The following is a 26,667-nucleotide window of genomic DNA, read 5'->3' as shown; positions in this document are numbered from 1 at the left end:
CCACTTCTCTTGACTCCTCCACTGTTGCTAAATTAGCAGAATGCTTATCCGACATCCAGTAATGGATGAGGAAATCATTGCTCCAATTAATTATTAGGAAAACTGAGGCCAGTTTTTTTTTGGTCCCCCTTGCAAACTTTGTTCCCCAGGTACCAACCTCATCCCTCTCTTTGGCAACAGTCTGAGACTAAACACTCCCACAACATTGGTGTGGTATTTGGTTCAAAGATGACTACATATTCATCAGAGCACATGCGGCATCTCTAATACAGCCTTTTCCACCTCCATAACGTCATCCAACTTTGCCCTGTCTCAGGTCATCTGCTGCTGAAACCTTCATTCTTCCCTTTGTTGCCACTCGAGGTGACTATTCTAATGCAATCCTGGTTGGTCTCCCACATTCTGCCCTTTGTAAACTTGAGGTTCACCAGAATTCTGCTACCAATGTCTTAATATGCACCAAGTCCCATTCACCTCCTACCCCTGTGCTCACTGACCTACTTTGGGTCCCTGTCAAACAACGACTCGATTATAAAATTCTCATCCTTGATTTCAAACTCCCCCAAAGCCACTCCCCTCCTCATTTCTCTGATCTTATCTTGCCCCAGGGCCCTCCAAAATATCTCCATTCATGTACCTCTGGTTTCTTGAGATCTCCATTTCTAATTGATCCAATATAACAGATGCAGCTTTAGTTGCCTGGAACCTAAGCTCTGGAATGCCCTCCCTGTACACCTCCACCTCTCTTTACGTCTTAGTGATCACCAAACCCCATCAACTTGACAGGTGAAACTCTCCGGTTTCAAGGTGGCAAGTCTTGTGAAAGTGGAATTTCTGTGTGCCACATTTGAATATAATTTGGAATTGAAATTAGATAATTTACTCACAATCGGAAGTATGGAGAAAGTAGGATTTTAGAAATTGGTTTCCATTAAAACAGGAATTGCAATGAAGCAAATTTCAAATAAATGTGTACGACTACATAACATAGAACATAGAACAGTACAGCACAGAACAGGCCCTTCGGCCCTCAATGTTGTGCCGAGCCATGATCACCCTACTCAAACCCACGTATCCACCCTATACCCGTAACCCAACAACCCTCCCCTTAACCTTACTTTTATTAGGACACTACGGGCAATTTAGCATGGCCAATCCACCTAACCCGCACATCTTTGGACTGTGGGAGGAAACCGGAGCACCCGGAGGAAACCCACGCACACAGGGGGAGGACGTGCAGACTCCACACAGACAGTGACCCAGCCGGGAATCGAACCTGGGACCCTGGAGCTGTGAAGCATTTATGCTAACCACCATGCTACCCTGCTGCCCCTTTTGGTCAGTATGCCTCCACCAGGAAACGTAGTTTCTCTGTATCTATCCGAGCCAATCACTTTATCATTTCAAAACCTCAACCTGTCAAACTCCAGGGCAACATTATGCAACCTGTCCTCATAATTTAACCTTAACACCCTGGTATAATTCTAGGTAATAAGAAGAAGAGTAGATCATTAACCCCCTTCATCTGGTTCACTATTCAATTTGAATCTCGCTAATCTGTATCTCAACTCCATTTATCCAGTTTTAGTCCATATCCTTTGACACCATTATCCAATAAAATTCTATCCATCTCAGGCTTCAAAATTTCAATTGTCTCAATATCCACAGCTTTTGGGGGGCAAGTTCCACACTTCAACAATACTTTGTGTGAAATGTGCTTCCAGGTTCTTAATAGCTGTATTCTGATATCAAGATGATGCACTTTTGGTCAGTATGCCTCCACCAGGAAACGTAGTTTCTCTGTATCTATCCGAGCCAATCACTTTATCATTTCAAAACCTCAACCTGTCAAACTCCAGATAGTGCAGGGCAACATTATGCAACCTGTCCTCATAATTTAACCTTAACACCCTGGTACAGTATAATTCTAGGTAATCCGCAACAAGGCCCTTTGACCCTTTCAAGGCCAGCATAACTTTTCCTAACGTTCAATACCCAAGAACTACAGTCTGTACAAGGTTGTATTTAATTGAAGTATTACTCCCAACCCCTTTTGAGATCAAAACTGGCATTCCATTTGCCTTTTGATTCCATTTTGGCCTGTGCACTGGCTTTTGCTGGATATTAAAATATATTTTAGTCCTTTGCAGCGCATAGTTTCTCACCATTAAAAGATATCCTGATTTATTTTTCTCGGATCGAGTGGATAACTTCACTTTCACCGCCTAAACTTCTGTGTCACAGTTTTCCCACTCATTTAGTATGCACATGTTCTTTTGTAACTCCCTTCTCCCACACATACAAGTTACTTTGTTTCTTAACTAGTTTAATCTAGAAACTTGGATAGTCAACTCTCCATTCCTTCACAAATTAAATAGCTTGCAATTAAGCATTTTCTAAATATGCAGGACCAAGATTTCTCACAAAATAGCAGCAACACTAATTGCACTCGCTGTTATTTAAGGGTAAAAATTGCAGCAGGTTCAGGTGGGGAGCAAGCAAAAATTTAAAAGTGTTGTCCAAAGTTGGGCAGCTCCGTTAGATTCACACAAAAATCTTGTCCCTTAGCCTTCCTGTTTTTCTTAAGAATTTTCTGTATTTGTCCATTAAACTTGCCACAGAAAGTTATCTCTTGTCATTAGAGGTGTCAGGGCCTGTTCATTCAAGTGTGCATGGATTTTCAACAATATAATAAATGTTAATATCTATCAATCAACCTCTTTGTAATTGAGAATTAACAGGATGGAGTGCCATTCCTTCGTCTTTTAATTATTGGATTTTTAAAAAAACGCTTAAATAAAACATTTTCATTTTTTTTCATTTCTGTTTTTTTCATTTCTATCTCAACTACATAGTTCTTTCCCTCACTTCATTTTGCTTTCTGTACTTAATTTGACAGTAAATTAAATCTTTTAACCGACACTTCCTGGTTCAGACTCCACTGAGCTTGGGAAGGACTCTTCAATCTGATTAGTTAAGGTAGTACTCAATTGTTTGGCCGTCATCACAGGTTCCAGATCCAGTATAGAGGGTGCTGCACCAAAATGGCTTCCTATTTGCAGTAAGCACTGGGCAATAGCTATACAAAGGGATGAATTATATGGCCCTGGTGAAGTTGGTAAATGGGGCGAGCCATTCAAAGTCCATTAATTTCGGCAGGAGCAGAAAATCCCGCTGGCAGAAAATTCCACCCGAAGTCTGTCTCAAGTATAAATGTCAGCATTAACCAGAAAATCCAGTCCGTTCAACATTATGGCCTTCCTAGTAAAAGACCACATAAGCCACTTGTGCACATGCCAGAAGAACTTTACTTATGACATTGTCCAAGCAATGTTGCTTTACTATTTGAAGAAAATTCATAAGAATCAAAGTTACAAAACAGATTTAAAATTTTTTAATGATAATGTCCATCATGTTTATTCTGTACGAAGATTATCTTGGTCCTTCCATAACCTGTTGATCATTGTTGCAGCACTGCAATCACCAATCGAATACATGAAAAGAGAAAGTGGTAGCCATTCCTTACTCCGAACACAAGCGAGCCGGATACCCCAGCCCAAAATCAGAACACTCTCCTCTTCCCAGGTGGGGTCTGAAAAACCGCCAAAATCATCGGCTCACAATCCATCACTACCAGCGTTAAAGCTATCTACCTCCAATGGCACTACAAGCTTTGATGACGAACAGCAGTATGGAGACAATTACGAGCAAATCAAGGTATCTGCACAAAAAGGTCCTTCAGCCTTCTTCAATAATACATGACTAACCAAAGGAGCTGCACATCAATAGCTCAAGTTGATCGGGTTCTTCACTTGCAATCTTGTTAAGGATTGTTCAATGCTACTGTCTATTCAATCTACCAGCAAACTAATCATTAGAGACTAATACTCTGAAGTATTAGAGTATAGTGGACAGTATTTCCAACAAATTATCAAAATTCATACCGGTATAATTGGTGGTACACTGCTAGCAATAAATGAATGTCATTTGTGTAACAAAATTTACACAGGTAATTATATAATAAATGCATCAAGTCACCAGATAAGACTATCGAGACATATTGCGTGCTTGCTCAAATACATACATCCAAGATGCGCAATTTTACAAGTTGCAATCCATACCATCTTACTTTAAAACAATTCTTACTGGTGATGGAATTAACTATCATGCCTTTCAAAAGATATGTGGCGAGGAATCAGAATATATGAAAGTCTTTTACCAATGAAGTTTCTTAATATTGCACCAGCCTTCAGCTGTTAACAGATATTGGATGAAATTCTCCGCCTCGCGCCGCCGGTATTGGAGTTTCCAGGGAAACGGAGAATACGCATTTATGAAGACAACGGGATCGGCGCCGGCAATGACTCATTTCCGATTGTCTGTCTGCCCCCCCCCCCGGTGGCGGGATCAAGGTTTGTGCCCCACGCCCGCGGGAGGATGCACCTGGGTCATTAAAATCCATTTGCATCCACTTAGTGGGCCCGGCACCATATTCTCCGGGCCTGAGTCATTCTCTGTGCCAGGAATCACGTGGGTGAGGAGTTACTACAGGTATCGGCAAATGTGGCTCTGACATGGTGGACTTCGCAGCGGGCCAAGGGATAATGGCCCAAACGTCCATTCGAGGGCCACCCTCTCTGCACGCCCCCCCCCCCCCCCCCAATGCAGACGTGCCCACCCCTACCATACCTCCCCCACCACCCCCCCTAAATAAAGAAACTCCCTGTGACCCTCTGAATAAGGAGACCGACCCAGAAAAGAGACCCCTGTTAGGCAGTCCTCCAGAAAAGAGACCCCTGTCTGGAAGCTGGAGAGCAGTCCAGACACAGGCAATGAAAAGTATTACAGTTGTAACACTCACCTGAGCTCTCTCAGGAAGCACCACATGCCAATTTGTGGGTGGCACAGTAACACAGTGGTTAGCACTGTTGCTTCACAGCTCCAGGATCCCAGGTTTGATTCCCGGCTTGGGTGTCTCTGTACAGAGTCTGCACGTTCTCCCCATGTGTGCGCAGGTTTCCTCCAGATGCTCCGGTTTCCTCCCACATCCAAAGATATGCAGGTTCGGTGGATTGGCAATGCTAAATTGCCCTTAGTGTCCAAAAAGGTTAGGTGGGGTTACGGGGATAGGGTGGAGTTGTGGCCTTAAGGATGGTGCACTTTCCAAGGGCTGTGCAGACTCGATGGGCCGAATGGCCTCCTTCTGCACTGTAAATGCTATGATTCTATGAAGTCTCGGAAAGAGTAACCAGTCAGCTGTGTTTAAACCCCTCAATTCCTTGAGCTGCATCCCATTCATTGAATTCCCTCACTGGGTTTTGATTGACAGCCTCCATACACACACAGCTGTCAGCTGTGCTTCATTCATCTTCCTTCATGGTTCAGTAACTCTGAAGTGCTCTAACCTCGCTGTTTATAAACATCAACTATTTCAAGTGCTTTCCAATCACACCCCTTCATGCTTGAGTGATTTTGAAGTTGTCTGCAGGAAATTGACAGCATTTAATTTACAGGGCGTCTCTGCGGCGAGTCCCTTTATTTAGGGTGTCTCTGGGGAGTCTCTTATTTAGGGGGGATGGGTCACCCCCATATGGGGGAAGGGGGACACAGAAAATCTGGGGGTGGAGGCTGAATTGCGATGCGGGGAAGGATGCACATCGCTGCGAGGCCTTGCTATTATGCTGCCCGCTCAAAATGGTGGCCCGATTGCAGAATAGCTCGTAATACTCGCCATGCATCAAATTGCATGGCTAAAGATTGGGAATCAGGAGCTTAAATCAGTTGCAATTCAGCTCTGGTGGAAGAACATAGGGCACAACCTTCCCAAAAGGGAACAAAGTTCCCGAGTGAGCGTGTTTAGCCATGTGTTTCCCCGGCACTCTCAGTAGCCCCATTTTTTACAATGGGGAGCTCTGCTCACTGGAACTCCACATTGTAGCAAGAGACCAGGGCTCTTTTCTGAGGCTCCAAAAGAATCCCTGACCTCCCCACACCTTCACCCCTCCGAACGCAACATGAGATGGTCCCACGGCCTCTGCACCCCCCCAAAACCCACGGCAGGCAACCCAGGCCCGATTGTGCATATGCAAAAAATGGCAGCTTGGCACTGCCCCTGCCAGTGCCACCTGGCAAATGCCAGGCTGGCACCCAGGTGGCACTGCCAGGGTACACAGGTGGAACCAGCAGTGCCAAGGCACCATCCTGCCCAAACAGCATGCAGCTGGGGGGCTCCAATCCCACTGGAGGCACCCACAAATGCTGTTTCATCTGGTCCATATTTGTGGGGACCAGTACCAAACAGCCCTCACCCGAGGTCCCCAAGGCGAAGGGGTTGAATCCCAAAGCCTCAGTTACCTCGGGAATCTGCACATTAGAGTGAGGCTTACTGCCTCACTCCAATATGCAGATTTTCTAAATAGTGATCCCGCCTACTATCCCCTTGCAACATCTCACGAGGCGTTGCGAGCGGGTAGATTCCGGGAGCGAGGTCTCCCGGCTTTCACTGGTCATGCTGTGCCACAATGAGATGCTTTATGGGCTCAGTGTGGCTGGAGGATTATGCCCATAGTCTCCCAAACAGAGAATTTCGTCCATTATTGTGTTATTTGACTTGCTGCGCTGTTGACTGGATTCAGTGATGCCCCATTTTTAAAATAATGTGCAGTTAAATTCATTTGGTTTAAGTTATTGAATAGGTTTAACTGTGCTGAAAAATGGTGTAATTTTACCTTTAGTCCATGTAGCATTGAGCCAAACCCCATACAATACAAATTAGATAACCTCTGTAATCCTATGGCCTTCCTTCATGTGTAACTGATATTACAGGTAAATAAAATTAACTAATGTCTTCAAACACCAAGACATTAGGGTTATAAGATATTCGCAGGAAAATGTTCAACACATTCATGGTGTAGAAATGTTGGGATTTTTTATGAACATGGAAGTTTGGATAATTTGGATTGTGATCTATAAAGTGCAATGCTGCCAACATCAGCTGATACAGGAATTTAAATGTCTAGAAGCTTTATGCAGTAATTTCTGCAGTTTAGTAATGTTTTTTTACAACCTTTTTTCATATTTTTCTGTACAAAGACATATGATTTGCCTTTCTCTGACTTTCTCGCTGCCAATCTAATGGAAGACTTTTGTCCCTTAATATGCAGTCAGGGCATCTGAAGAGCAGGTGCAACTTTTCCTATGGCATGCCCTTTTATTTCATTATTATTGAAGAGGATAGGATAATGCGAAGAAGAATCAGCAGCATAGACTTTCAACAATATTATAGCACGTGTCATCACTGAAGTCTTCTCTTCTGTGGATCACTGTGTACCTCTGCCAACACTGCCATTCCTCCTTCTCCTTCACTTTCAAATAAAGAGACATTCTCTCAAACCATTATACATGCTATCACATCACAACAGCCCTCTTTCCCCTACGGGACCATGCCAACCATCATCACCTGATGGTGATGGAGAAGACATCGCACCACATAAGTGATTGTGATAAATTTCAAAGTGCATACTATCTACCTGTTTTTGAAATACTATGCCATACATGGGTGGCTATATTTGCATTTTATAACCCACTTTCCCGTTTCCAGGGCCGTCTTAAGAACTGGATTACTGAAGTTAATTAGCTGCTCCTCATGCTCCACAAGAGGCTCATGAGCAGAGGGACCCTGCCTCATGGCAGCTTCTGACAGGGTGCCACTGCAAACTGCAACTAAGGGCATTGCTCCAAGGCAGCCAGCCTTCCACATTCCACTGCAAAAGTGCTCTATGGTGCAAAGCTGGACGCCTGGCAGCTGTGCTGTGTTGAACATCAGCCATTGCCTTAAAGGAATGGCTCTAATAATGTTTGGTCTCATACTAGCTATCTGATCCTGAGAATGCTGACAGAAAATGCTAACTCTGGAAGTCATGATCTCCACTGCAGCTGCATTCTGTGCCGACCGCCTGCAGTGCTGCAGTATGTGCTCTGTGAAGGTAGAGGCACTAATTGGTCTCTGGCCACTTCTTAACTGGGAGTTATGTTGCAGATTCCAATAAATGTTCCTGAAAGGAAGAAAAAGCATTTACAATGTTGCTGCATGGACCTGTTGGCTCCGGCTGCCATGCGTTTTCAGAGATTGACCTCAAAGCCTACACATAGGTATGATATTCCTCAAACATTATTCTTCTCAAGTGCAATCCTTGAATTGGAGAGTCCATGGCTCAAAGGCAACCTTTTACTCAGCCTCCACTGGGATAATGGCACATCCTCACTCATTGCTCCATCGTGCCCTCTGAATCATTTGTTGCTATATCCTTGCCACCACCAACTAGTCGTTCCTCGGTAAATGTCTTTTGAGCTGATGCCTTGGAAAAAAGCAAGCAAGTAAAAGCAAACATATTACATTGGAGGAGACGAGGCAGAGGATGATGGAAGAGGACAAAGCAGCTGGATGGCCTGATCTTCACCTTCCTCCTCCAGATCACCATCATTTTCTTCCTGCTGTGCCTGTATTTTACTGAGCTGGATTAAAGGAAGCGAAAAGGTGATTGAAAAGTTCTCTCTCTGCTGTTTCTGAAGGAAGCCAAGGCAACACTTGTGCATGTTGAGTTACTAACCTTGTGTCTGAAAGATACTGCCAATCTCGCCATTTTCCATGACAAGACCTGAGTGTGTGCCCATTGAGAGGTTTAAGGCAAAGATACCCACTATAGTGACAGTTCTTTGAGAGCCAATTTAAGACTGCAAGAACATACAGTAAATGAGAGTATGGTGAGCAGTTGAAGAATGTGTGCAAGCAGCACAGGGGAGGTCAAGTAAGAGATGTGGAGGTGTTAGACTATTCAAGTGGAACACCTGATGTTTAGGTTGTGCAGACAAGTAATTGATGGAGGGGAGCTATATACATATAGTGAGTAAAGTCTTGTGTAATTCTCTTGGATGAGGCCCTGCCTGGTAGTTCTCTCAGTACTGATGGTGCTTGATTATAGGCTACACAGAAATTTCCAAGAAGCTCAGGTATTTAAACTCATTTTAGGTTGACTGTACCAATGACTGCATCAATATGAATGTAAATCAGCAGACCCAGGAAATCTGAGTACAACTCTGCAAGCCATGAACATGTGATTTTCTTTTTAATAGGAGGCAAAGGCAGGGTGGAAAATTCTCACCTGTTCTTCTTTGGCAATATGAAAAGGAGCGAGAACAATCAATTCTTATGGTGATATTAGGATTTTATAAACTCCTCTAATAGATAGAGTCACTGGAACAGTCTGACAGGTTACCTCTGGAGATAGCCTTTTGATTTGCTAATCTTGTGTTACACCAAATATTAAGTGCTATGTATCAGTAGCCAGTCAAATGCTTCTCTGTCAGATCACAGCATTCCTGTAAAAGTTCATAAAATGCTGACCGTTGGAATTGGTTTATACCCTATGTATCATTAGTCATCATAACACGTGCAATAACTTTAGCAGTGTAACCTGCTGAAATGGTGTTTGTTTCAACAGGAAAAGTAAAGCAATTAACATGGACACCAAAATAAATCCACCAAATATACAATATTAACAATAAAACACGGGTGTTTACATGGTAGACCTTCATAATGTTGAACAGCAGATTTGTAGATAAGTGAAATAAATATAACACTGGCATCACAAGGTAATTAGGTGACTCAGTTAACTTAGATTAGGAATATTTTGTCTATGCACTGTATTTTGTAAGCCTCTTATAAATGGTTTTACCATTTGATGACACAAATCACATGAAGGACCTGTGGCCTATTGCGTTCTACAACACTACTTCAGCATCACAGATTCAAACCAAGATACTGGTAATGTTAGTGAGGAGGAAAAGTAGACATAAACATTTTATTGCTCTCATTTTGTGGACTGATTTTTAAAATGACTTTCATGAAGATCAACATTAGAAAATCACGATCCTCCTCTAATCTCTGACAGGATCTCGGATTGTGAATGCAGGCAGTGAATTCTAATTGGATGCTGTTTGCTTTGCACAGAACAATACTGCTGGATGCAATGGGACCTCCACCATGTTGGTCACTCAAGATTACCGTGCAGTGAAGGAGAATGAGATCTGCGTGTTTCAGGGAGAGATGGTTCAGGTCCTCGCCATTAACCAACAAAACATGTTCCTGGTGTACCGGCCTGCGAATGAACACTCCCCCGCTGCTGAAGGGTGGATTCCAGGCTTTATCCTGAGTTACACCAATGACTACTCCACAGGGACTGATGAAGAAAGCATCAAGTAAGTGCCAGGTGGCTGCCCTGGAAGCAGTGTGTGGATGTAAAGAAAAAGATGGCGGGTTTCCCCTCCTGAGTTTATCCACAAGGCTGTTGGAACAAACTTCAGAAGTACCCAGCGAATGCTGGATCTTAGAGGAGCCATGTCTGGCAGCTCCATTTTTCTGTTAATATTTGTAATACAAGTGAGAAATATGCAGTCATGGCATGTTTTCCTTTTAACGCTCACTACACTAATGTGGAAATGACTGGACTGGAAGTATATTTATGTTGTGTTACTAATATGTTTGTTTTGACTTTTATAATAATTTGGCATCAGGCCTAATGTTGAACTGAGGCCTAGCTCCTCCAAATGGAAAGATTTTTTTTGTTGTCTATGGCAATTTGTACAGCATGTAATTTTTTCAAAATTTTCTTTTTGTTTCAAAGTTATTGACAGTATATTGTAAAAAACCTTACTTTTTTTGTTTTGCCAGGACTCCTCCTAATACATTCCTGTACAAAAATATTTTGCACTATTTAATATGCCCATATAAATAAAGTCAGGTTGTGCAATATAGTCAGAATGCTATTCGTTGTACCTGTAATGTAACTAATAATAAATGTATTTTAAATATGTAAAATAAATCTTGAATATGAGCATGTTTTAATTAAGTAAAATGGTAAAAACTGTTCTGCCAAATTCTAACGTGCATTGATTAGAGGTGAAACATTTGTACAGATTTGTAATTGTTACACCCTAAAGCACGCATTCCCTGAACTGATAATGTTTTGGGCTTTACTTGCACACCTCGCCTACTTTAAGCTTCAGATTTTATCACATGTGACCAATAATCAGTATCAGATTTTAACCATTGATTTTGGTGAAACATTCATCTCTTTCTGCCAGCATTTTCTGCCATTTGCAACCTGTATTCTTCATAATCTCATAGGATGTTAAATGTGCATTGTCACTGAGTGTTGAAGGAAATGCAAATGATATACTCAGATCCTGTGAGATTATGTGATGTTCCGCAGAGGCATTCAAGATTTCCTACTATTGGGGAATGAATTGTTACCCAAGCTGTTAGGTTTTCTGCCAATGGAAATGAGACAATTTGGTTGATTTTGTTTTGAAAGCATACCATGTTTGGTTTTTTTTCTGGGTTTTTTTTTCTGCTGACGGTGAAGGGGATTGTTTTTGGCCCCATATCCATCAGAAGCCTATTCAAGTTATTTGGTGCATTTTTTGGTACAACAGGAAGTCATGTTCTTGGCATACATCACTGCATTTGAGAAAACGTGGAGAAAAGGAGAGCAGTGGGAAAAATGAAGGGAGGTTTGACAATGATGCTCGTAAATCCATGGATATTCTGACCAACAAAGCCTCTGTTGATGTGAGTAAGTCGACATTTAGGAGCTGTGTGCTGATACAGTAAAGGTCTAGTCACAAGGTACTAACTACACGGCAGAAGAATCAAAATGGTTAATGCACACAAGCTTTCTCAACAACTTTGTATTTCCTAAAGCGGTGGTGTGAGTTTTTTTATTGCCTCTAAATTACAGATTTGTTTTGCAACTTGGTGAGATTAATAACATTAACCATTCAGTGGACTGAAGTTATCATAACCAATCAAAGTGCAACATTGTTACAGTGGTACAAAATGCATAAAATTTCACATCAGATTCACCAGACTTAAAAAGGTTCCTGAGTAACCTTGTTACTTGACCTTTAAACAACAGCCTACTTCAGCAGCCCACTTTTAACACTTACCTTTGGAACTAACATTATCAAAAACAAGCACATCCATGCTGGCAGTGATAATGCTGCTGATTTGTTGTCACTAAGTGCACTCCTGTTAATCACAGATTGTGGGTGTGTCTGGAGTTCTTGAGAACACAGTGTACCATAATTCTTTTGCTGCAATTATGAATAAATTAATTTTTTAACAACTTTGTTGTCTGTTATCTTACTGTGTGTAAAATGTGAACTCACTTATGGCATGGAACAATGTTGGCTTGGGCAGCTGACATTATTTTGCAGGTCCATCACTATGAATGAGAATGAACTTGAAAAGAATCCCTGAAGCCGTTTTTAATTTGTCAACAGTAACATTTCTCTCGATAACTTCTCTAAAGTTGTACTATATTTAAACGCCAATTGAAATTCATTCCTCTCACTGCAAAACAGACTGCAGCCCGCGTCCTCCCCGAAGCATGCAGTCTCCACCCCAGACCCCTTGTACCACTGCTCCTGAACAAACTAGAAACTTTATAGTGACCCACTGTGATTCAGCCTTCAGTTTCATGGTTTTCGGTCAACACTTTTTGTTACAGTTGTGCATTTGGTTAGATTGTCTCCATTTGAAAAATATGAACATCTACTTTTGGTAACTTGAATACACTCTCATAAAGGGCCTAGTGCATCATGCCCTATGCCTGTGCATATTTTTCTGAATTCCTATTGCTAAACTGTGTGCTGCAGAATTTGAGAAAGTGTGAAGCTAGAGTAAGCTTCCTAATTAACTCCAATTGTATTTTCATGTCAAGTTTTTGTGAGTCTCATATGACTCATAAAAGAGAGATTAATGATTTCAGTCATTGATGTGCTAGTCATAGTTTTGGTCACAAATTGCATTTTAAATTTAAATGTAACTGACCACTCTCCTAATTCTAACTTTGCTCTTTTTTCCTTCATGCTGCACTAAAGGAGTCTAACAGTTCTGAGGAATCCGAATGTGATGATCTAGACCCTAAAACTAGTATGGAGGTAGTAGCAACTGTTTTGCATGTGATATTCAAAAGAGTGTGCGTATTAAGTATTGGTGATCAATTACTTTTCTTTAAATTGGAGATTTTTGTCATTGACTTTAATTTTTTTGCTTGTAGTATTATATGAGTGTGCTATAATAATAATAGTGTGCTATTAAGAATTGTAAAATCCTCAATGGTGCATTGTTGATTTCAGCCAGACATATGGGTAAGACACAGAAAGGATTTGAGCTGCTTGTAGGAAGTAAGGAAAATAGCAAAATGATTGAGTTTCCACCACCTCCAAATGCACATCAGCCTGTCACTCACCAACTAGCCACAGTACATCAATGAGAGAGACTCTGAACAGATCTAATGACCATTGGTTTTCTCAGTTGTAGAGAAAATGGACAGGAGTGCCAATCCATCCTCTCAATCAAAAGGAACCGTGCTCAAGAGGCTATATATAAAGAAAAAATGTTAATGCCTCGAGTCTCAATCCTTTTAAAATTTGTTAAATAGATTGACTTGGGGAAGAATAGAGGAGAAATGGCTCATTTGGCAACTGATATTTTTGACACAGATACATTTCTTAAAGGTTAATAGTGTTGAAATATTGTAACTTACATTGGCAATGTTTTGATTACATTTATTAAAACTCACCAGTGTGTAATTGACGTTACTTTAACCAGTGAAATGTTGTCCTGGAAAATATGTGTAAGCACCTGTGCTGATATTCTTATTTCAATGCAAAAATAATAATTTTACTAAAACCGTTACAGTTTAATGAGTATACCACTATCCTAACTTGATTTAAATCTGCCTACCACACCCTCATTCCATTCCCACTAAAACTTTGTGAGAACCCATTGATGTAAATTCCATCTTCACACACAAGGCTGAAAACCTTAGGGTCACTCAAAATTGATACAGATTGGGCCTCATCAGTTGACATGGTCACTCCAAAGAATACCATGGTCTAAAATTGGAATATGCCTGAGTTGGGTTGTGATTCCACTCCAGTGTCTGCAGTTTATGAGGCTGGCAGCAGGACCACATCAAATTAATCCCCTGGCATAACTTGGGTGTTAGTGCCAAGATGTGGGCACCATTTCTAGCTCCAGAGGCAGCTCGTAATCAAGAGAGAAGCAACATCAACAAATAACAATACAGCACAGGAACAGGCCCTTCGGCACTTCAAGCCTCTACCAGTCATGATACCAACCCTTGCCAAAACCCTCAGCACTTCATTGTGCCATATCCCTCCATACCTATCCTATCAATGTATTTGTCAATATGCCTTTTGAACGCCATTAATGTATCTGCTTCCACAACCTCCCCTGGCAACGCATTCCAGGCACTCACCACTCTGCGGAAAAAACCTGCCTCACACATCTCCTCTAAACTTTGCCCCACAGATCTTTCACCTATGCCCCCTGGTGACTGACCCCTCCACCCTGGGAAAGAGAGCCTGCCCAAGCACTCTATCCATGCCCCTCATAATCTTGTAGACCTCTGTCAGATCACCCCTCAACCTCTGTCTTTCTAATGAAAACAGTCTGAGTCTATTCAGCCTCTCCACATAGCTAACAAATCAGAACATAACATATGAACTATGAGCAGGAGTAGGCCATCTGGCCCTTCGCGCCTGCTCCGCCATTCAATGAGGTCATGGCTGATCTTTTGTGGACTCAACTCCACTTTCCCGCCCGTACACCATAACCCTTTATTCTTCAAAAAACTACCTATCTTTATCTTGAAAACATTTAATGATGGAGTCTCAACTGCTTCACTGGGCAGGGAATTCTATATATTCTCAACCCTTTGGGTGAAGAAGATTCTCCTAAACTCAGTTGTATCTACTTCCCCTTATTTTGTGGCTGTGCCCCTTAGTTCTGCTTTCACCCGCCAGTTGAAACAACCTGCCCACATCTATTATATCTAGTCCCTTCATAATTTTATATGTTTTTATAAGATCCCCCCCCCCCCCCCCCCCCCCCGCATCCTTCTAAATTCCAACGAGCACAGTCCCAGTCTACTCAACTCTCCTTGTAATCCAACCCCCTCAACTCTGGGATTAACCTAGTGAATCTCCTCTGCACACCCTCCAGCTCCAGTACGTCCTTTCTGAGGTAAGGAGACCAAAACTGAACACAATACTCCTGCCGTGGCCTCACTAGCACGTTATACAGTTGCAGCATAACCTCCCTAGTCTTAAACTCCATCCTTCTAGCAGTGAAGGACAAAACTCCATTTGCCTTCTTAAACACCTGTTGCACCTGTAATCCAACTTTTTGCAACTCATGTACTAGGACATCCACCATAATGTTACTATTTGGTGGCCTATAGAGTACTCCTATCAGTGACTTTTTCGCCTTACTGTTCCTGATTTCCATCCAAATAGATTCAACCTTATCCTCCATAGCACCGATGTCATCCCTCACTATTGCCCGGACACAATCCTTAAATAACAGAGCTACACCACCTCCCTTACCAGCCACTCTATCCTTCCGAATAGTTTGATACCCTTGGATATTTAACTCCCGGTCGTGACCATCCTTTAACCATGTTTCAGTAATGGCCATTAAATCATAGTCACTCACGATGATTTGCGCCATCAACTCATTTACCTTATTCTGAATACTACGAACATTCAGGTAAAGTGCCCTTATGTTGGCTTTTATACCTCCATTTTGAACCTTGACACTTCGATCAATAACCTCTCCTAAGTTATTTTTCCTTTTAACTTTTTTCCTAATTTTCCTTATTGTTGAACCCATATCTTCATATAATAACCTGCTGCTTCGCTTTCCATTGATGTTTTTACTTCCTGTTTTATTCCTTTTAGTATTACTGGGTCTATTCACTGAACTCTCCTCAGTCATTGTCCCATGTACTCTGGCCCTTTTTGATTTACTCCCTCCAGACCAGGAAACATCCTCTGCACCCTCTCCAAAGCCTCCACGTCCTTCTGGTAGTGTGGCAACCAGAATCCTGCGCAATATTCCAAGTGCGGCCTTACCAAGGTTCTATACAATTGTCGCATGACTTGCCAGTTTTTATACCCAATGCCCCGTCCAATGAAGGCAAGCATTCCGTATACTTTCTTGACTACCTTGTCCACTTGTGTTGCCATCTTCAAAGATCTGTGGACCTGCACGCCCAGATCTCTCTGACTTTCTATATTCCTAAAAGTTTTACCATTTGCAGTACGTTTCCCCTCTATGTAGATCTAACAAAATGCATTACCTCACTCCGGCTTAAACTCCATTTGCCATTTCCCTGCCCAAGTCTCCAACCTATCTATCCATCTTACCACCTCATCTCTGATCCCGTGTGACTTCACCTTTTGTACCAGTCTGCCATGAGGCACCTTGTCAAAGGCTTTAGTGAAGTCCATGCAACTACATCAACCAGCTCAGATGCAGTCTGAGGTCCTCAGGATGGTATACCAAAAAGTTTAAACTGTTGGTTAGAAGCTTCCAGTTGTTTGTTTAAATGACCCCTGATTTAGCTGTTGAGCACCAAATGAAACTGGCTACAGCATGGACAGCACTTAATTTGCAATCCAATTTAGTAACGGGGGCCTGAAATAGACGTCTCCAGCTGGCCTGACACTCCAGTATCAGGTGCAGGCCCTGGGCACTGAGCATTTTTAATCAGTATGGCAGATGGTACAATACGAGCACATGCACACTATATTGGACTCCTCGGCTATTTCAGGGTTTAGATCCATGTAGCTAAATTCTTCTACCCCAGGATCATCCTGATAGCTAACTGCAATTGAGGCTTTTCTTGATGACGGTTGCAGCCAATTGTCCTTACCATTCCCTTGCCAACTCTCACCAGCTTCATCTCCTCGACAAGATTCACCTTCCTCGCTCGTCCAGTCTTTCTCTCAATATTCTCTCAATATTTTCCAACATCCTAATTGGTTCCCATTGTTCAAAAGGTTTACCCCTTTCATTTAAAACTACCATTACCCCCTTCTCAAAAAAAACACTCTTGGCCTCTCCACCCTGTTATTTCCCATATCTAATCTCCTTTACATCTAAAAGGTGCTTGCATACCTCAACTCCATGCACACCTCTTCCAAATTGCCCCTTCGCATTCATAAAATTGCTTCCAACCTGCCCCATATCAAAATTGCCCTTGTAAAAATCATTGATGTTAATAATATTCCCCACAATTGATACCATGATGCACTGTCCTTCCTTCAGAATGACAACTTTTGGCACAGTCAATCATTTCATTACCTACTGAGGCACTGCCCACATCTGGTTCCGATTCAAAAGACAATGGAGCAGATTATCTGATCAGTCATTCAATTTGCGTATTTAGGGATCCTACTGTGCATAAATTGAAAGCCAGAGTTGCCTAAATAATATTAGTAACTGAAATTCCAAAGTAATCAATGGCTTGTTAAGTACACAGATTTTCTAGATGCGATGAGGCGTTTTATCAAAGCAGATTCACTCTTTTTCTTTCATGCCCCAATTGCAACCGTCATAAGTTCAACAACTGATGTTCCAGCCATTGCCATTATATTCACATCCAGAACAACTCATGGTTCCATCCAATGCGCCTCCCTTTCCTTTATTACATTCTGCCAATTGGACACATCATCCCTCCACATGTAATTAAATTCCCATATGAACCCCAATGACCTCTCCACTGATGCCCTCTATGCCACAAACACCTCTTGTGTTGTCAGACTGCTATTTGTCAGTAAACTGAAACTTTCTGCAGTTGAACTTTGGGAAAACTAGACCCAGCTTACTTGCTTTCTGTAAAAGAACCCTATATTGCTGCTCCCGACTCTGTCCGTCTGCCTTTCTGCTGAATCAGGCTGAACCAAATGGTGCAGAGATTCCATGCCCCATTCAGTCCTGAGTTTCAAACCCCGTATCCCATCCATCACCAAGACAGTATATCTTGGTGACATTGTATGGGATTTTACAGAGCCTCAGGGAATGTCTGTGATGCAGGGGAGAAGAAATTCAGGTGGGGTGGCGTGCCGATCACCTTCCTGTCACCACTGGTGTTTTGGAATGCAGCAGATGGCCATCCCACCCTGAGGCTAGTTGAGGTCCTTTAATAGCCAACTAAGGCCTCAACGTGCAGCCACTGTTTTGTTTTAACTAGCAGTGGGTGGGGGGCCCTTTTCATGTGGGCAGACTGCATTGTGGGCTGAGGGAGTGGGGTCCCACCTGACCAGGCACCCTGTGGTCCACAAAGGAACCCCCAGCGGCAAGGGACAACACCTCAGCAACACCCATCTGGCCTCACCAATAATCCTTCACTTAGCTGGGTTCTGAGGCCAACTCTCTTGATGCCGCTGCAGGGTTGCAGTAGCCATCATTCCTGGTCATGCTACTGGGGCTAAAGAGTTGCTCATCCTCCAATTGGCTGGCAGATCTTGGGGGTGGGATCCCACCCCTTAAAGGGGTTGGAGCACCGACAGCAGGCATTGGGTGGGGACTCCCCTAACTAGCCGAGGTGGAGATGGCTCGAACTTTCGGGGCAGTGGACAGGGCCACCACTGCCCTGTAAATTCCTAGCTATTGTCTGCATTTGCCTCATTTAATCTCCTCCATCACTGGAAACCTTACTGCACATCTCAAAATTCAGCTTAATCAAATGCTTTCTGTACCTATTCCCAACCTCTTAACAGAATTTTCCCAGTTGCTCCATTGTCTCTTTCCCATCACCTCTGAACTGCACTGAAACTCTGTCCTTCAAACCATTGAATTGAAAACCCCTGTTCTCAATTTCCACCTACACCCACTCTATTCCTGCACTGCCTGCCACTCAGCCTCCCAACCCTCAGCCAGCTCTCTTCTACCTAGAAAGTGCTATTAAGTACTAGCCCCCAAGGGCAGCAAGGTGGCGCAGTGGGTAGCACTGCAGCCTCACGGCACCGAGGTCCCAGGTTCGATCCTGGCTCTGGCTCACTGTCCGTGTGGAGTTTGCACATTCTCCCCGTGTCTGTGTGGGTTTCGCCCCCACAACCCAAAGATGTGCAGAGTAGGTGGATTGGCCACGCTAAATTGCCCCTTAATTGGAAAAATGAATTGGGTACTCTAAATTTTTTTTAAAAGTATTAGCCCCCACCCTCCCTCCCCCACTTCTGGTGTCAATCTTGGTGGTAGAACCTTGACACAACTCTTTGACACTATGTCAGTATAGTTTTAGATTTTAACTTTCCGACAGTATTCAAAATCTGCTCAAAACGTACGTCTCTGACTGTTTTTAGCCAACCCATCCAGATCCTACACCACTCATTCCATCTTCTGAGCCTTGAGGCATTTTATTACTTTAATGATTTGATGCCACGCAGGTTACATTTGTATATCTAACCAGTTGTATGCCTTCTGATTTAAAATATAATTTAAAATATTGGTGTTGAGACAGGTCTTGTTTTTTCTGGTTTTCTTCATATTACTAATTACTTTCAAGTGATAGGTCTAGCATTGCATAGACAGTAATGTCACAAGATATCAGGAAAACATTTTTTTACGCAATGCCAATTTTATCTTGGGGACAATCATTCAGCACTGCCATGTTGTCTTGACAATGTTTTGTGAGGGCCACGAAGAATCCAGCACGAGTTTTCAGGATTCAAAGAAATAACATTTATTTACAATAACATATATATACAACAGCAGCAACAACTTCCCTTGCTGCCAACACCTCTTTCTCTGGTTCCAAACTGGCCAGCTCTATTTATGCAGGGAGTCTGCTAATGATTTATCCGCCCCCTCATTGGGGAAGCTCATACTCCCACAGGATTGTGGGATTGTCATTCGTCCCCAGCCAATGGTAAGCAGGCAGGTTATAACACAATGCTGAGGTATGTCTCAAGATCTTTGTACGTAAGAGAGTGAAGCATGCTAGTTACTGGTTGTGGATGTTATTTAGGTTGACATTTAAGAGCATCACACAGCTCTGGATAACCAAGTTAACCTCCAAAGAAATTTGCCACGTGTGGTGAATGTAATTCACACTGTAATATACTTTATACCATGTCACTGTAAGCTCGACATACGAGCAGTTGCGTTGCCCTACCACTAGGGGGAGTTGCACTGGGAATGTACAGGAGTTTGTACTTGGGCTCCACCCTTGGCTCCACCCATGGCTCCTCCCCTAGACTGACGTATAAAGGATGATGCCGAAGAGCCAGCCACCAGTTCATCTGGAGTTCATCGTGTTACAGGCTGGCTCTGTTGTAAGTTGATTAAAACCACTGTTCACATCCTAAAGCACGTGTCTTGTGAATTAATGGTCACATCACCACGATCTGTCCAATTTTGCAGATTTTTACAGCCTTCTGTTTTGTGTTAGCCTTTGTTGCCACTGAGTCAGGAGTTTGTGGGTTCAAGCTCCACTCTTGGGGGAAATTGGTTTGCCCCAGCTTGACATGAACTGGACACAGAGAATTATCCCTGCACAGGAGGGTCTGAAGTCCAAATGGTGTTGGGCCTCAGACAGGTAAGCAGTGTACACCTACCGGGAAGCCTCCTAGACAGGGCAAAGGAAAAGCTACATTGAACAATGAGCCACTTTAGGAAGGGATGTGGGGAGGTGGTCAAAAGGGGCTGACTAGGAGCTAGCAGTGGAATGTTTTGTTGTGAAATTGGTTCCTTTTTCCCATGTTTAATGGGGCAACGAGGATCGATTTCTCCGCACTCTCCAGTTATTTATTGCATTGTTGTTTGTGGGGCCTTGCTGTGCCCAAATATAGAGGGAGACAGTGGCGTAGTGGTATTATCGCTGGACCAGTAATCCAGAGACCCAGAGTCATGCTCTGGGGACCCGGGTTTGAATCCCCCCAAGGCAGATGGTGAAATTTGAATTCAATACAAATCTGGAAATAGAAAAGTCCAATGATGACCATGAAACCATTGTCAATTGTTGTTAAAAACCCAACTGGTTCATCAATGTACTTTAGGGAAGGAACTCTGCCATCCTTAGCTGGTCTGGCCTATATATGACTCCAGATCCACAGCAACGTGGCTGACTCTTAAATGCCCTCGGCGATGGGCAATAAATGGTGGTCCAGCCAGCGACGTCCTCAACCTGTGAATTAAATAAAAATCTACTTGCGACTCTCCGAAAGTGCTTAATAAACTATGAAGTGCTTTGGGACATCCTGAGTCAATAGTGTAATTAAATGCAGACTTGATGACTACTTTGCAGAACACCTTTGGTCAGTCAGCATGCATGGCACCAACCTTCCTCTTGCTTGCCATTTTAATTCAGCACCTTGCTCTCTTGCCCACTTGTCCATTCTTGGCCTACTGCAATGCTCCAGTGAAGTCTGGCAGAAGCTGGAGGAACAACATCCCATCTTCCGATTGGGCATACTACAGCCCTCAGGACTCAATGTTAATTTTTCAGCTTCAGATTATGACCTTTCCCCTCCAACTTAAACCCCCCTTTTTAAAAATATCACATACACTAGGGTGTACCCGGCATTGTGGAAAATTGCCTACATATGTCCTGTACACAAGCAGGTCAAATTCAACCTGGCCAATTACTGTCCTATCTTTCTACTCTCAATCATCAGTATAATAATGGAAGGAGTCAGCAAACAGTGGTATTAAGCGGCATTTACTCAGCAACAATCTGTGCACGGATGTTCAGTTTGGGTTCCTCAAGGGTCACCTCATTACAGCCTTGGTTCAAACATGGACAATCGAGCTGAACGCCAAAGATGATGTGAGAGTGACTGCCCTTGACATCAAGGCAGCATTTGATTGAGCATGGAATCAAGGAGCCCTAGCAAAACTGAAGTCAATGGTAATCAGGGGGAAAATTCTGCATTGGTTGGAGTCACACCTGGCACAATAGAAGATGGTTGCGGATTCTGTAGGCCAGTCATCTCAGTCTTGGGACATCACTACAGGAGTTTCTCAGGGTAGTGTCCTAGGCACAACCTGCTTCTACTGCTTCATCAATGACTTTCCTTCCAGAATAAGGTCAGATGTGGGGATGTTTGCTGATGATTGCACAATGTTCAGCACCATTCAGAATTTCTCAGACACTACGGCAATCCACATGCAACTGCAGCAAGACCTGGATAATATCCAGGCTCAGGCTGACAATTGGCAAGTAACATTTGCACCACACAAGTGCCCAGACATTGACCATCTCCAATAAGAGAGAATCAAACCATTTTCCCTTGACATTCAATGGCATTGCTATCACTGAATTCCTCACTGTCAGTAAATATCCTGGGAATTACCATTGACCATAAACTGTACTGGAATAGCTATAAAAATACTGTGGCTACAAGAGCAGGTCAGTGACTGGGAATCCTACAATGAATAACTCACCTCCTGACTCCCCCCAAACCCTGTCCACGACCTACAAGGCACAAGTCAGGGGTGTGGTGGAATGCTCCCCACTTGCCTGGATGAGTACAGCTCCAACAGCACTCAAGAAGCTTGACACCATACAGGACAAAGCACCTACTTGATTGGCACCCCTTCCACAAGCATTCACTCCCTCCACCACTGACGCACGGAGCGGCAATGTGTCCCATCTACAAGGTGCACTGCAGGAACTGACCAAGGCTCCTTAGGCAGCACCTTCCAAACCTACAAGGACAAGACAGCAGATACATGGGAATACCATCACCTAGAAGATCCCTTCCAAGTCATTCACCATCTGACTTTGGAATAGATCGTTGTTCCTTCACTGTTACTGGGTCAAAATCCTGGAACTCCCCACCCCCCCCCTCCCCGACAGCACAGCGGGTGTACCTACACCACAGGGACTGCAGCAGTTCAAGAAGGCAGCTCACTACCGCCTCCTTGAGGGCAATTAGAGATGGACAACAAATGCTGGCCTAGCCAGCGGAGCCCATATCCTGTAAAAATGAATGAATAACCCCACCTGCAACCTCCCACACCAGACCAGCTGTTTTTTGTTCTTAAAGTTGCTACTTTTTGTTGCAATCTCTCACAGCACCACTTTAATATCTAATACATTTCTCCCTTCAGTTCTGACAAAGAGCAAAAAGGACTCGAAACGTTAACTCTGCTTTCTCTCCTTACAGATGTTGCCAGACCTGCTGAGTTTTTCCAGCATCCTCTGTTCTTGTTTCAGATTCCGGCAGCATTTTGCTTATTTTAGTGAAATTCACCAGTTGGCTCAGTATGTGATAAATTATGCAATAGTGCCATCTTGTGTTTTTTTACACAGAAACCTCAATACAACCTCAATGCAAATGTTGCCACAGCCTCAGAGGACCCATAGGCTGCCCTCCCCTTTGAGAGCTAATGGATGGTAATTTTGCCTTAATGTTGCCTCAGGCAAGGGGCAAGGTTGATCAGGCATGAATAAACTAACCTCTGTTGGTATAGGGATTGAACCCACACTTGGCGTCACAAATCAGCCATCCAGCACCTCACTGGTAGGAAGAGCTGCCAGACAATCTCTGGTCCCTGCACGGCAGGGCAAGTTTTAGGGGTCCCGGGTGGGGAGGTCAGTGAAGGCCTGGGGCGATTGGGATGTCGTATTGGGTGGGGGAAATCGTCCAACCGCCACCAGACCTCTAGGGTCAAGACCTCAGCCGTTCAGTTTCAGGTTTCCCCCACGTCAGGTAAACCCTCTTTCCAGCCTAAAAATTGAGCTGAGCAGGAAACGGTCCTTAAGTGGCCGGTATGAAGCCTGCCTCAGAATAAAATTGTTGCAATTCCAAAAGGGAATCCCATTCCTTCAATTTTACGCTCTCCGCCCCAACCCCCTTCCTGGCCTAAAAACTCATCGGCCGGGGAGGGGCATGAAATTCAGGACACTTCCTCACTGTCTTCGACAGCTCCCTTTGATGGGCAATTGTAACAGTTTTGACATTTCCTTTCACAGCTCAATTTGACAGATTGCTCCAACAGTTTAATTTGGCAGCTCCTTTCATAGCTATTTCTGGCAGGTTTGACAGTTGATTTTGACAGTTCTATAATCTTTATTATTGTCACAAATAGACTTACATTAACACTGCAATTACGTTACTGTGAAAATCCCCCAGTCGCTAATGAGTTTGACAGCAATGGGAGTAATTCCTATGCACATTAATGCCTACTTTTGACAATTCCAAAGAGCAACTGACTTTTCCCAAAGTGCTCCCTCAAAGGTGTCCTGGGAGCAGATCCCATGTGCTATCCTGGCTAGCTAAACAAATCCAACTGCAGACCTGTTCGGACCTGGTCTAATCTGCACATTTTGACTTTCACACTCCTGGTCTACCCAAATCCCTCTTCAGTGGATGTAGCTGATATTAATGGCCAGCTACCTACATAAACTGTGCATGTGTGAAAATAGACAGTGCCATGGTTGCGGGCAGGATTTACAATTTTTGGTAATTTCCACCATTTTCACTATGATGGCGTGTATTTAAATGTCCACAAAATGCGGAGCAGTAATCGACACACTGACCTCTCTTGGCCCCATGATCACCTCTGTTCTGTCAGATTGCCGACCTCATATCAAGTCATACATATTTCACAACTTCAATCAAATGAATATAAGGAATAACAAAGCCAACAAAAGTATCTATTATTCACTTTTTATTTATTTATCTAAAATGCTATTAATCATACCTGAAATTCAAATTAACCATGTGGGGGCCATGGTTAAAGTTGGAAAATGTTGATCTATATAAATCCTTACTAATGTCACAGTTTGACTACATTTTAGGAAGCAGATTGGGGCAATTGACAGGGACAGTGCGGATTCAATAGTATGAGGGAATACAAGTAGAGGAAAGACTTGGAAAATTAGGGATATTTTCTTCTGATTAGAGGAGACTGAAAGGTGGGTGCCAGAATTTCTGTCATATGCTGTGAAGTTTTACTTTGATGGGATCTGGGTCTGAACATCTGTTTGACTTCCAACGATTTAAGTCACAGTAAAGTTGCCTGTTGCTGTTAGTCGGAGGAGGGAGTCTGGCCGCTGACTCAAGTGGGGTGGAATTCAGGCATGAAGAATTTGATACCTTTGAGTTCACAGAGCAGCCAGAGGGAAACACTTAACTTCTCCCGGAAACTGCCCTTGCTTCTCTTCAGCTGCCAGATTTCCAGAGGCCTTGTAAATCCGAATACCTACCATAAAACCTTCAAATGAGGTTAAAACAGAAGCTGCCAGTCTGATTGAAGCATTTTATGGACATAATTTGCACAGATTAATGAAGCTTCTACCCAATTCAAGCAAATGTTGGCACCACCCAGTGGAAAATCCAAGTTATAGATGTGGCTGAGCAGAAATGGGTAGTAAGTCAACCACCTTGATTTTCATTTCACTACAATCAGAATTATCATCCTTTTATTCATGTAAAACTAAAGATAAAGAGTGGGAGAAACTTTTCAACATGAAGGGTTGTGAGGCAATGGAATGCCCTTAACAGTATAATTTATTACAACATTATGGACGGCACGGTAGTGCAGTGATAGGTTCCCAGGTTCGATTCCCGGCTTGGGTCACTGTCTGTGCGGAGTCTGCACATTCTCCCCGTGTCTGCGTGGGTTTCCTCCGGGTTCTCTGGTTTCCTCCCACAAGCCCCGAAAGATGTGCTATTAGGTAATTTGGACATTCTGAATTCTCCCTCTGTGTAGCCGAACAGGCGCCGGAATGTGGCGTCTAGAGGCTTATCACAGTAACTTCATTGCAGTGTTAATTTAAGCCTACTTGTGACAGTAAAGATTATTATTATGTTGCAAAATTGCACTGAACATTGCCTGCACTTTCAAAAGTACTCCATTGGCTGTAAAGTGCTTTGAGGTGAACCTGAGGAAGGAGCAGTGCTCCGAAAGCTCGTGTTTGAAACAAACCTTTTGGACTTTAGCCTGGTGTTGTAAGACTTTTTACTGTGCTCACCCCAGTCCAACACCGGCATCTCCACATTGAGGCACACCATGATGGGAACAATTGAGGGGTCCTACCGAAGATGGCAGCCGTTTATTGTGCATTTCAAAGAACTTGTCACCATTAACATAGAACATACAGTGCAGAAGGAGGCCATTCGGCCCATCAAGTCTGCACCGACCCACTTAAGCCCTCACTTCCACCCTATCCCCGTAACCCAATAACCCCTCCTAACCTTTTTGGACACTGAGGGCAATTTAGTATGGCCAATCCACCTAACCTGCACGTCTTTGGACTGAGGGAGGAAACCGGAGCACCCGGAGGAAGCCCACGCAGACACAAGGAGAATGTGCAGACTCTGCATAGACAATGACCCAGCGGCGAATCGAACCTGGGACCCTGGCGCTGTGAAGCCACAGTGCTAGCCACTTGTGCTACTGTGCTGCTCTCGGCACAGGTGCTGCCCCCTTTAGTTACTAAAGGGGGGAATACTGGTAGGGGGAAGGTTAATTGTTTTTGGAGCGGTCGGGCTAGGGGGGTGGCAAGAGGGATGGGGCTTTTATGCTGTTTGGGTGTGTTTTATTTTTGTATTATGTATAAAATGATAAAAGTTGAATAAAAATGCTTTTTAAAAAAGTACTTTAAGACATTGAGTCGTTGTAAAATGCACTATATAAATGCACAAATCTCATACCAAAATTTAAGAATCAGTAAGATAGGTGGATAAAGAAAAAAGGAATAAAGGATGTCAGAATAGAGCAGACATTTTGGTTAGGATTACTGCTGAGTTGGTGAATAAATACACGTACAAAATGGTTAG

The 26,667-nt window shown here is 43.3% G+C and overlaps 1 protein-coding gene across 7 annotated transcripts in view; it reads left to right on the top strand.

The window, feature by feature from the left end:
• Positions 1–26,667, top strand: part of kalrna (kalirin RhoGEF kinase a) — a 1,222,490-nt gene that overhangs the window by 1,137,749 nt on the left and 58,074 nt on the right. For 6 of the 7 annotated variants that reach the window (XM_038789521.1, XM_038789520.1, XM_038789517.1 and 3 more), the window contains 4 exons: positions 3,473–3,717; positions 10,010–10,257; positions 11,494–11,629; positions 12,943–13,002. In XM_038789521.1, the coding sequence (XP_038645449.1) occupies positions 3,473–3,717; positions 10,010–10,257; positions 11,494–11,629; positions 12,943–13,002 (689 nt within the window). Of the gene's footprint in view, positions 1–3,472; positions 3,718–10,009; positions 10,258–11,493; positions 11,630–12,942; positions 13,041–26,667 lie in introns of all 7 variants that reach the window. The other variant, XM_038789522.1, reaches the window with a different exon arrangement.

Source organism: Scyliorhinus canicula, chromosome 2 (genome assembly GCF_902713615.1).
Source record: "Scyliorhinus canicula chromosome 2, sScyCan1.1, whole genome shotgun sequence".
In the NCBI taxonomy this organism is placed as follows: domain Eukaryota; kingdom Metazoa; phylum Chordata; class Chondrichthyes; order Carcharhiniformes; family Scyliorhinidae; genus Scyliorhinus; species Scyliorhinus canicula.
The sequence above is the reverse complement of the archived record's forward strand: the minus strand, read 5'-3'. Positions and strand labels throughout refer to the sequence as shown.